The sequence below is a fragment of the Myotis davidii genome, unplaced genomic scaffold (assembly GCF_000327345.1).
Source record: "Myotis davidii unplaced genomic scaffold, ASM32734v1 scaffold520, whole genome shotgun sequence".
NCBI lineage: Eukaryota > Metazoa > Chordata > Mammalia > Chiroptera > Vespertilionidae > Myotis > Myotis davidii.
The window spans coordinates 2993060-3005733 of record NW_006292908.1 but is presented as its reverse complement, the minus strand read 5'-3'; the positions used below and the strand labels follow the sequence as shown (position 1 = coordinate 3005733).

At 45.3% G+C, this 12674-nt stretch overlaps 1 protein-coding gene across 2 annotated transcripts in view; it reads right to left on the bottom strand.

Annotated features, from left to right (window-relative positions):
- Positions 1-8135: 8135 nt before the first annotated feature.
- Positions 8136-12674, bottom strand: part of MBD2 (methyl-CpG binding domain protein 2) — a 33953-nt gene continuing 29414 nt past the window's right edge. The window contains exons 5-6 of one of the 2 annotated variants that reach the window (XM_015565689.1): positions 9764-9902; positions 8136-8592 (exon numbers count right to left, since the gene is read on the bottom strand). In XM_015565689.1, coding sequence (XP_015421175.1) covers positions 9776-9902 — 127 coding nt within the window. In that variant the 3' untranslated portion in view covers positions 8136-8592; positions 9764-9775. The remainder of the gene's footprint in view (positions 8593-9763; positions 9903-12674) is intronic. The other variant, XM_006766400.2, reaches the window with a different exon arrangement.

Below are 12674 nucleotides of genomic sequence, written 5' to 3'. Positions count from 1 at the left end.
AAGTTATGATTTTGTAAGAATATCATTAATTTTTTTTCAGCCCCATAAACATTATGGTAACCAAGCAAACAGCATCCCATATGACACTGGGTTAGGACAGAGGACAGATGATGTCTCACTCATGTGTTGGCTTTGGAGAGCATTCTGTATTTCTATTATTACATCCAGCACAATCTTGAGAGAATATTAGGGTGAAGGAAGGCAACTCTTTGAAGCAAAAAACAGAATGATTAAAAACAGAGCAATTGCTTCAGATGTGCTTTGAACTTACATTGAATTTGGACTTCACTGTGCATAGAATATAAGGCTACTCTTTTGTTTGATTCTCTCAACAATAAACAAGTCTCTTAAGATGTATTATTAAGTTTTGATATTAAACAGAATGAAATAATGTCCTTCAACAGATAAATTAATAACAATGGATAAGCAAACACCCATAGCAATAAAAGAACTTTACATACATGACTTATTCTCAAGTGCATTATGCTAAGTGAAGGAAGCCAGACTTACAGGTTATATACTGCATGACTCCATTCATGTGACATTCTGGAAAAGGGAAAAGAATATAGGGATGGAGAACAGGTGAGTGTTGACAAGGTTTAGGGTAAGGAAGGGGTTAACTACAAAGGGATAGCACAAGGGGATTGGGGAGAGTGGTGGTGATAGAAGTTTTCTGTATCCATTATGGTGGTAGACACGGGCCTCTATCCATCTGTCAATGCTCATAGGGCTGCATAACAAAAGTCTGAATTTAATATGATTTTTAAAATAAATATTTTTCTAAAAACTTAGAATGGTCTCTAATTCTTCAGGCATGCAGGAGTACTTCTCTACCCTCCCTCCCATCCACTCCCACTCAACCCTGGAGAGTGGCTTGTACTTGAAAGGCAAAAGAAAATGCTCAGATATCTCCACGTTTTGACTATATATTTTTTTTTCATTGCGTGTGCTGGGACCTCAGGACGCCCCTGCCCAGATATGATGACTCTACTGTGCAAACAATCCGTGTCAAGACCTTTTCTCTGGCCGAAACCGGTTTGGCTCAGTGGATAGAGCGTCGGCCTGCGGACTGAGGGGTCCCAGGTTCGATTCCAGTCAAGGGCATGTACCTGGGTTGCGGGCACATCCCCAGTGGGGGATGTGCAGGAGGCGGCTGATCGATGTCTCTCTCTCATCGATGTTTCTGACTCTCTATCTCTCTCCCTTTCTCTCTGTAAAAAATCAATAAAATATATTTTTTTTAAAAAAGACCTTTTCTCTGTCCTATAGCCTCACTGAGTAGTTCTAGCCTTTTTAATTAGAAAGTTCTAATATGACATGGATAAAAGAACGGGTTAAAAAAAGTCTAAAATGTTAAGTTCAAGGTAGGTAAGACCTATGACTCTGTAATTGCTCCAATAATTAAGTATTATTGCCAAAGTTTAATGAGGAGCATTGCTTTTTCTTTCCAGGAGGTAAAGTGTTTGCAAGATTCCTCAGCCTGTGGCCTGGTTGTTTATTCTTACACCATTTATTTGCTGCAGATTAAGAAAAAAAAATAAAGCAATTATGCCTTAATTAGCTTAGATAATTTGTGAAGAAAGAGCAGCAGAGAGATTCTCTTGCTTATTTTGTATAATGAGTGCAAATAAGATTAGCCAGGGTAGAATTGAAAAGTAAAGTTTTAATGGAATGGCACCAAATGCTCATTGCTCTTTAAGTATTTTCATTCTAGAATATCTAAATATGAATTGGGTCATCAACAGAGCTTTGCTGAAGACCCTGGTAATAACCAAGTTAGCATCTGCTACTAAAATGCTGATCGCAAAGTATGTAGGAAAGAACTTGGCCTTGCCCAATGAGAAGACTGGCTATTGGCCTCTGCTTCTAGAAGGTAATGTATGCCACAGTTAAGAGGTGTCTTTTAGGGTGGGGCCTAGTCACACTACATTTTAGGGTGGGCCAGTCACAACCATGTGACTTGAAGTGGGTGCTTTGGGTCAAGCTGTATCAGTCAACCTGGAGACACTTCACCTACATGGGCAATCAGTCAAACAACCCATCAGTCATGCCTACATAGCGAAGCCCGAGCAAAAATCTCTGGACACGGAGGCTCAGGTGAGCTTTCCTGGTTGGCAATACCCTGTGCATATTATCACACGCTGATGCTCGGAAGGCAGCGTGTCCTCACTCAACGGGAGAGGACAGTGGAGCCTTCGCATTTGGAACCCTCCCAGACTCTGCTCTTCCTTTGGCTGATGTTCGTCTGCATCCTTTCCCTGCAATCAGCCATAGTCATGCACATAACTGAGGGTGGTCTGGGGAACCCCTGAACTTGCAGTTAGTGTCAGAAGTGATCTTGAAGAGGACTGTGCGTTCAAACTTTGCAGCTAATGTCACGTACTAAATTGACAATCTCATCCCCAAATTGACTCTTTTGAAAAGTCCTTGCTCATGTCCTGGAGGAACGTATAACCCAGTTAGGATGAGAAATTAGACAGGGAACTCATACAACTTAACAAAAGGAAGATAAACAATCCAATCAAAAAATTGGCAAAGGACCTAAATAGACACTTTTCAAAAGAGGACATACAGAGGCCAAGAGACATATGAAAACATGCTCAAAGTCATTAATCATCCGAGAAATGCAAATCAAAACAACAATGAGATACCATCTCACACTAGTCAGAATGGCTATCATCAACAAATCAACAAATGACACGTGCTGGTGAGGATGCAGAGAAAAAGGAACCCCCGTGCACTGCTGGGGGGAATGCAGACTGGTGCAGCCACTGTGAAGAACAGTATGGAGTTTTTTCCCATGATCTCACTCATTTGTGGACTATAATGAACCACATAAAATGATGAACAAACACAGAGCCAGAGTCATAGAAGCATTGAACAGACTGTCCAATTTAAGAGGGAAGGTGGCGGGGGGTGGGGGGGTGGTAAGAGATCAATCAAAGGACTTGTATGCATGCATATGAGCATAACCAATGGACACAGACAATGCGGGGGGTGTGAGGGCATGTGCTGGGGGTGCGAGTAGCTGGGGAGAGGTCAAAGGGGGAAAAAGGAGACTTATGTAATACTTTAAACAATAAAGAATTTAAATAAATAAATAAAATAAAAACAAAACCTACCATAAAAAAATGAGAAATTTGAGGAAGAGTTGATATGGAGTCATATACAATGTGCGAGGTAGAATCATGCTACTGAGAAGGGACAGATTGGAGGGAGGAAGCACTAGACAGAAAAGAAATGTAATGCTCTTGGGCTTAAAGAAAAACTAGGACTTGCACTGATTGTGAGAAAAAGAACCTAACTCTACAGAGAAACGAGTAAAAATAACAGCCCCAAGCCAGGGGGCCAACAGGGGGGTGGGGACCTATTACACAAAAGACTAGTTAGCAGTTTGAAGCAGGTATTGTGGTTAACTACCAATAGTCATATCACTTCCATATGATTAATATAAGCCATTTGGTGTAATCCCAACTCCCTTTCTCAACCAGTAGTTTAGGAATAGCCATGTTACCAATTCTAGCCAATGAGGTGTGAGGGAAAATGTTTGGGGAGGGGGGATTGTAAAAAGCAGGCAAAGGAAGAAACAGTCTATCTTTTTCCTCTGGCCATTGTCACGTCCTGACATGTCCCCTGGAACCATCTTGCTGCTGAGGAGAGAATGGAGGGAATACCAGGAGGGAGGCCAGAGGACTGCACGGAAGGTCAGGCCCTGAGGGTCTGCGGGGATCTGTCCTCCCCTGGGCTTGCCTTGCATATGCATTTACTGTAACCTTCCTCATTTCTTAAACCATTTGAGACTGATTTTTCTGTAATCTGTAGCAAACAGAATTGCCCCTCAAAGCCCTAGCTGGTTTGGTTCAGTGGATAGAGCATCGGCCTATGGACTGAAGGGTCCTGGGTTCGATTCTGGTCAAGGGCACATGTCCGGGTTGTGGGCTCGATCCCCAAAGTGGGGTGTGCAGGAGGCACCCAATCAGTGATTCTCTCTCATCATTGATGTTTCTATCTCTCTCTCCCACTCCTTCTTCTCTGAAATCAGTGACAATAAAATAATGCCCATGCAGTAATTCCTAGAAACTGGAAACACAGTTGGGGTAACACAGCAAAAAGGACTGTGCAGATGCAGGTAGAGTTGTGAACCATAGAATAGAAAGCGTATCCTAGCCCTAACCAGTTTGGCTCAGTGGATAGAGCATCGGCCTGTGGACTGAAGGGTCCCAGGTTCGATTCTGGTCAAGGGCATGTACCTTGATTGCAGGCACATCCGCAGTAGGTGGTGTGCAGGAGGCAGCTGATTGATGTTTCTCTCTCATCAATGTTTCTAACTCTCTATCCCTCTCCCTTCCTCTCTGTAAAAAATCAATTTAAAAAATTTTTTTTAAAAAAAGTGTATCCTGGCTTCTCAGTATGAGATTATTTGATCTAATCAAATGAGCTCTTAAAAACAGAGATCTTCGCCTGGGGTCAGACACATGAAGCAGAGATCAGACAGTAATGCTGCGTTTGACCCCAGGATTGTGTGCTTTCAGTGTTAGGTGACTAACTCACCCTCCTCACAGCGGCCTCTGATAAACCACAATCATCGTTTTAAAGAGTATTAGGCATAGCACCAAGGTTGGGGTTTTCTCATGTATAACATTATCTGAGTGACGCTGCATTCTGGGGAAGACAGAGGAGGGACAGAGAAAGGAAGTGAAGGTGGCCGGGTGAGGGAGCGATGGCCATCCTGTGGGGGCCTGGAGGCTATGGCCTCACGGGGCCTGGTGTGGCCTGCACCTGATTCCATGGAGAAGCCTTCAGGCCTTCTGTTCACTAGAAATGTCCCCAGAAGGGCTGAGCAAGCATCTCAGTAGCCCATCAAAGCAGTGTCACTGGAGAAGCCCCGAGAGCTTTGGGACCCTACATCCCAGTCTGGTTACCCTTGTGTCTGGGAAACCCAGGCCACAGATGTCCTTCCTGGATTAAGCCATTGAAGATGACTTACACAAACGTTTTTAAAGATTCAAAATTTATTGCTGTACATTTTCGCATAGCATTTACTATGGAAATACTAATAGTGCAAATATTTATTTTGGATTTGTAGCATTTGAGAGGTCACAAAGCTTTTTAATCTTTTGTAATCATTTATGAAGATCTATATTAGTCAACTTATTTTTAGAATTCAAAACAAGTAATGTTATATTCAAAGAAAGTACATACTGCTTTTTAGGTCTCCTCTCGAGAACAAACGAAGTCACCACGGGCACTCCTTTCCTTGAGGGCACGCACATCTTGCAACATTTTTCCAACTGCAAGACTCTTTGTTCAATCACAAACCCAATCAACAAGTATTTACTGACGAACTGTTATGTGCCAGGCACTGTGCTAGGTTCTAGGGACATTAGGATGAAAGGATGCAATCTCTGCTGTCACGGTGCTTACAATCTCAAAGTAGAAGCAGACATGCAAAAAAAATGTATAATATAATAAAGTAAATACAGTAAAGTGCTTCCCTGGAGGTATTTACAAAGTGCAGTGGGAACTTGGAAGAGGGAAAAAGATCATCTGCCCGGAGAAATCAGGGACGGCTTCACAGAGGAGGTAGCCACTGAGCTGAGACGGGACCAATGGTCGGGAATTTGCCATGTAGACAGGCGGGCAGACAGAATGACAGGTGCCAAGACACAGAGGCCCAAAGGGCACTTGGAAGGAGCAGGTCATGCAGTTTTTCTTGAGCCGAAGGTGTGATGGGGAGAGTGTAGGAGGAGTGAGGCAAGTGGGCAGGGTCAGATCATGAAGAGCCTGTTGATCAGTCTTCCATTTATTCAACAAAGGCCATCGAGTGAGTGCTTACTGTGCGCCAGGCTAGGCTACGCGCTGGGGTTAGAACAGGGACAAGACAGGCACAGCCTTGCTCTTGTGGAGCTTACATTCTAGCAGAGAGACAGGTAAGAAGCCAACAAATGAACCAAACCCAGATTTAGACAATTTCATCGAAGGAAATAAACGGAGTGCTGAGGCAGAAAATAAGTATTGTGGGGGTTGGGGTGTTGAGAGGATAAGGGTTGTCTTGCAAGTGACAAAAATGACACCTGAGTGACCACACTAATGTGTTCGCACAGCAGTACTCACTGTGCACCAGGCACTGTGCCCAACACCCACTAAACAGGATCCCATGCAGCCCTCACCACGACTGAGGTAGGTAGTATTATTCCTGTGTCACCGACGAGGAACACGCTCAAGATTAAGTAACCTGACAAGTCACAAACATGGCAAATCAGGGTTCAAACACAGGTTCCCTTCACTTCGAAGTGCTCACTCTGAAAAATTATTCTCAACTATAAATACAGCTAAGTGAGGGATTTTGAGATGGGAAATGATATCGTCACATTTGCTTTAAGGACCATTTCTGATGGCTCTATGGAGGAGAAAAAGGAAGGGTGGGGAGGGAAGGGGGACAGGTAAGAAATAAAAATAAAGAAGTTTTTTAAAGGAATGCACTGAAAGCCGAGGAGAGGCAAGGTTGCATGAAGGCAGTGGCCGCAGGGATGGAGACGAGATGCAAACATGAGAAGTGCGGTTATCAGTTATAACAGGATGATGGGATGCTGGAGGCAAGGGGAGGAGTGGCACCTAGATCCTTTCTGGGCTCTGCCTTGGCAACTGGACCAGATGATCTGCCTTTACGTGGAGTTAGGGAATGCAAGATGGTGACCACTGTGAGGATGAGACAAGGAGTTTGATTTTGGTTGTGTCGTCCTGTGGGGATCCTGGGAACACCTGGACTTATGATCTGGTCCCCAGTTGGACACCATGCAATGGCTTTCACACCTGCTCTCCACCTGAGCAAAGTCTAGAAGAACGAAAAAGTTTTGTACATGTGCACATTGCGGTGTTGCTTTTACAAAAGCTGTTTATGAAAACACGTATACCTTGGTTGGATTGCTTTGTAAAAAGAACGTACGTTTACCAAGATCAAAGTACCCAAACCTGATCGCAATTAAGAACCATGGACTTAGGAGAGGCTAAGAAAAGCCTTTGGGCGTCATTCTAACTAGTCCAACCAGTTCTCAAAAGGAAATCAACACGAATATCATCCTGACACCCTATGGGGAGTGTCGGCCAGGGCAGCCCCTCTGCCAAGTCTCCCCAGCGTGTGCATGTGTCCCTGCTCATCCACCAACGGGGCTGCTCCAGGATCTTGGTGCCGGCGGCCCAGGGATCAACGCTGAATGTAAATCAGGAATTCCAAGACAAGCTTCTTATGAATAGTTGGTGTAAGGTCCAGAGACAGCAGCCCAAGCCTAGTCAGTACATGTTATTGACTTTTTCTCTTCCGTCCCTTCCTCGGGAACGGAAGGGTGCTGCAGGTCGTGGCAACAGCTACACAAGTGACACTTAATGGAAGTGGTCACATCCTTGACCACATCATTTCTGGGTCTAATTTTAAAAGAACTCAGAGTTAAGGAATACATAAACCCGTCCAAAGAAAGACATTATTTTTGCTCTATTTCTCCAAGTGTGCTTAAGTTTGCTTATAACCACGGCCTCCTTTCCCTAGCATCAGACTAACTTGTTTTGATTTGTAAAATTCAATAACAAATGCCGATTTTAGTAATTAAATATATCAAGGAATTTAAGTGGCAATGAAGTTACACTTAGAGTCTGAACTGGGGGGGGGGACTGTTAGTACTCGGGAGGCCGGGTATTGACTAGTAGAGTACGGCAACCTGGCCCATGAAGCAACCCTGCCTAGAAGCAAAGCTGCCTCTCTCGGCCGAGGGTCTGACCTGCACCGTTCCCTTAGTCAGCTGGTGGACACTGGAACATGCAAAACGATCTAGAAAGAACAACGCACGCGGGCTTCCAGTAACACCGAAGGGCACTGTGTACGGATTCCTGTCCCAGGGAAGAAAGTTATTTTCACAGAACAAACAAAAGCACTCGTCAGAGGCAAGCGGGGGAAGGACACACGCTGGATGAAGCTTGAGAATCCTGGTGAACACACAGTCCTCACGATGCCTGTTGCAAATGTGTTACCGCCTCCCTCCCAGCTCCGTTTCACACCTAAGGCCCAGGGATCACAGCTGAATGGAAGCCGGGAAGGCCCAGGACAGGTGGGTGTGTTCTGTAACAGAAAGAATCCCAATCGGTCTGTGAATATAATCATTTATTTGTCTTTACAGTGATGATGGAAGAATGTACAGATGTCCTCTTTCAATAAAGTATAAAAATCTGCTTATATACAGTGAAGTCACAATAATCTTTCATTGGGAAATTTATTTGGTACTCGTTCATATTCAAACTGGGGCAGACAGATAGGTCTCGTAAGTGCTACATTTCCAGTAGATTGCACCTGGCATCCAAAGCTCAGCTTCATCCTGCTTGATATTACAAAAGACTAATTTTAAGTCCTAGGACTCAAAATAAACATCATTTTTTTTGAATAATAGATATATACATCAAAAATACATCTAAAAATGCATTGGTTAGTGCTATTAAAAAGCTGTATGTGCTCGGGTACATTTGTTTTCTTACAGGCAAAACCCAGTGGAAACGTTTTGGTTTAATTCTAGGAATTTGCTCTTGGGGAACGTCAGCCAAAGTTACCTGTAAGGAAAACAAAAAACTCCAGTCAGTCAATGACTTTGCAGGTGCGGTCAGCAAAACTTAGAGTAATTAGAGGCTAAATTTCACTGAGCACCACATTTTTAAAGCCTTGATTAGCCTTTAGTTGTAACGTGCTGTACATAAAAAGTGCTCAACACATCCCCTCATCTTTCAGGCTCAAAGGAATGTCACTCCTCAGGGAGGCCCCCTGCCATCAGCTCTCACAGGACCTTTGTTTTTCCTCTGACAGCACATAACACAGCTGGTAATCGCATCGTTACGTGAGCGTTCATGTAAGATGGCTGCACTGCAGGCTCTGTGAGCATAGGAGCTGTGCGGCTGCGTCCCTCACTGTGTCCCCAGGACCTGGCACTGAACAAGGGTGACCGCAGGACGAGGTGCACGTCCCCAGACTGAAGGGTTCAAAGCCAATGTCAGGGCCACAACTCTGGGACTCACTCCGCTTGTTCCCTCCCTCCCGCCCCTCTCTTACTCCCCCTCCTCAGTGTTGGCTTCAAAGGACACAAATCAATAATCAGCTATGAGTGGTGGAAAGTAAGCCAAGGCCTGCGGAATGAAGCAGGAGAGACGCTGGGGAAGCAAGCAGAGAAGCACGCTGAGACCTGACTGTAATCATTTAAAGAGAACATATACCCAATGGAACAAAGTCCATGAAACTGCTATGTGAGATGAGGATAGGATCAAAATCTGTACTTTTAAAGGGAAGTTATTTATAATTTTAAATGTCCTCGTTCTCCCTGCATCGAATCTATACTAAATAAAATCTAGAAAAAGGGCAGGATTTTGCCTACTTTGCAGCCATAATTTTAAAGGGGAGACAGTGACCCCAGAAAGCTATGTGTGGCGATGACAGCCACCTCCACCTCCTGTGGCCATGTCTCCCTCCCTGGCAGAGTCTCTAAGGGACCGTGCAGGCTTCTCCCTTCATTCATGAAGAAGGCGAGGTCCCTGGCAAGCGCTGCAGGGCTGTGCCTGCCCCAACCAATGAACGAAAGGCTGCGAGGACTGACGTGGTCCTAACCCCAGGGAGGGCCCACAAGAGCACAACCCAGGCCATGGTGGAGCCTTTTCATTCCCGTGAGGCGGGCGACGGAAGGAAAGCAGGAGACCATCCCAAGGCCAAGCCCCCCTCTCTCAGGTGTGAGTCCACCTGCCCACATTCTTACGCTTCATCTCCACTGTCCATTTCAATGTCCATCTCCTCTGTGTCAGCAGCTCGCGACAAGATGTCGGCCATCAGGGCTTCCTCCAGTTTCTTCCGCACTTGTTGTACTCGCTCTTCCTGTTTCCTTTCGAACAACAGAATCAGAAGGCATGTGTCAGTGGGCAAGCAATGGGAATAGGGAGCTGCTATCATGAATGTTCCTGGGAAAAACACTGCAAACGTTTGCTTCTATAGTCACAAAACCACACCGCCCAGGCGGTGAGCCGGTAGCCCTCACCTCACAGAGAACTCTGGGAGGAGTGGATCTGTTTCAGTGGCCTTTTCTTCCACTTCCAGAATTTCAACTACGTGAAGATTTGGGGTTATTCCTATAAAGGGTAATTAGAAATATCTCGGAAGCAGGGATAGAATAGGAAGTAACATGGAAAACACAGAATAAAAAGAGACTTGTTTGATGAAGCGCTGAGAAATTGAAAGGGCGGGGGCGGGGGGGGATAAGCTGCATTCGTCTTGGCACTGTGGCCGTGAGGAAGCCAGGGCAGCTGTCCCCTGGGCGCCCAGGCCTGCTGGCAACAGGCCAGCAGGAAGGAATCATGGCCACACGCTCTCTCCACCAAGGACAGAAATGAAAAGCACCTTCAACAGCGACAAGCTGAGTGGGTCTACTAGAACATGCCGCAAGCCTCTGTGCCTTGGCGACTGCAGCCTCCAAAGTGAGTTAGTAACGCAAACCATAAAAATAGGGGGGAAAGGTTCTGAGCCATGAGATGAAAAACAAAGCACCGGAAGAAGGCTACTGAATGCATTTTATCGCAAAAGAGCAGAAAAAAATGGAGAGTAGCTTCCTGACAGGCAAGAGAGGGAGTCCTCAAACAGTTCAAGCAAGCAATGCAGTGCCACATGCAGGCCACGTGGGGCAGCAAGGCTGAAGAAACACAGGAGGAGGGAGAAAACAGTACATTAAAGTGTGAGAAAAAACAAGGGAGAGAGGGGCAAAGGCCCATGTGAGAGGGTAAGCCCTGATTAGAAACCAGAACCCGCCGCCTCCTGAGACCAGGAAAGCTGGCGAGGACAGAAGTTGAGGGAGAGGAGAAGCCCAGTGCCAAGAGGTGCGACAAGGAGTACTGAGGCTCAAGGACAGGACAGGACAGGAAAGGAAAAGGACAAGAACAGAAAAAGGAGGCTCCTCATCAGTAATGGAGGAAGACAAACGCAGCACTGCCCACCCCCAGGAAGTGTTCCCAAAGATGCCCTGAGACCCCCGATGTTCATCCTTGGGTGCTCAGCCAGGTGGAAAGTGACATTTACCTACTCCAGCCCACACGCCTCCGTATCTCATGAGACTCCCTCAAGGTGGTGAAGTTAACAGATACTGTGCAGCCACAAAAACCTTATGTCATCTCTCTTTAACTGTGAAAACAGCACACAGCGTTAAAAGGTATAGACCTCTACTTTCTAAATGAATTTTCAAAGAGAGGGAGGCTGTGGCTGAGTCAGTCGGAGCTGCACAGCCTGTCAGATTTTCATGTAGGGCAGCCGTCAAGAGGAACACAGTGTTTCTTTCTTATAGAGTCAGTCCTGCCTCAGGCTCAGTGACTCGAGGTCTATGACAAATGACACAGGGACCTCACTGGCAGCCTCTCACTCCTAATAATAGAGGATGGGAATGTGCCCGGCCGCCCCAGAGTAATCCCATTAGGAAGACAAAGAAAATGGGGTGAATGGTGCTCTTGCTGGAGTAGTGTATCTTAGACTCTCATATTTGCCTTGAGAATTACGTCCCACGCTTACGAAAGCTGAAGTTAAAGCATTTGCCCACTGGGGTAGGGAGAATTCTAACACAGTCCCCATCCCATCCTTGTATAATTCCCTCCCCTTAAGAACAAGCAGACCTTGTGAATATGATGGGATAAACCACCGATTATTTTACTAATCAACTGACCCTGAATTAATCAAAAGAGATTATGGTAAAGGGTCAGACCTAGTAAGAAGACCCCTGAAAGGTGCTGGCCCTTCCCGAAAGAAGGTGGAGGGAACACGGAGGGACCCAGGGACGAGGAGCTACCATCAGCCCCTAACTGCTGAGGACCCCCGCCCCACCCCAAGTCTACAAGAGGACAGGGGCCTCAGTCCCTACAACTGCAAGGAAATGAATTCTGAAACAACCGTGGGGGCTTGAAAGGGGACTCAAAGCTCCCGAAGGAAATGCAGTCCAGCAGACACTTAGATTTCAGCCTTGTGAGACCCGGGCAGCGAATCCAGCCGTCCCTGGCTCAGATTCCGGACGTGAACTATAAACGGGCATTGTTTTAAGCTGCTAAGTTTATTATTTGTTATTTGGTATTAGAAAACAAATATACCTATGGATGAAAATATTATCAAGGAAGCTAAAAAAGTATATACTTAATGTTGAGATCTCTAATTGAAGATATAAACAGAACATTGGCTACACTATTGGAGAAAGGGCAACAATTCCATTTGCGGTAATTTATTTTGAATCTGTACTAATTCAACAAGAAACGTTTGTTCAATAATCTCTGTTATGACAATTAAATCAAATGGGCAATTTGTCAGACAAGTCTGCCTTCGAAGGCAATCATCCCCATCTGGCTCTGAGATCTTTCCTTCACAAATAATAAACTTTCCTTCACTATCAAAAGATCTGGTGTTGAAGCCATCAGCATTCCCAGGGGATTGCTCAGGCTGCCCCAGTCAACACCCACAACGACCTGCTGAAATCCTGCCGATTACTCATCCCAAGTCAGAAAACAACTTGTCTCCTGACTAATTTCCTTCCTTAAGGGGCAAGAATAACCCAAAAAGCAAGTTGATGCCTCTCCTTGATTTTACATTTTGTTTTCCTTAAAAAACAACACATCATCAAGCCTATGTGAGC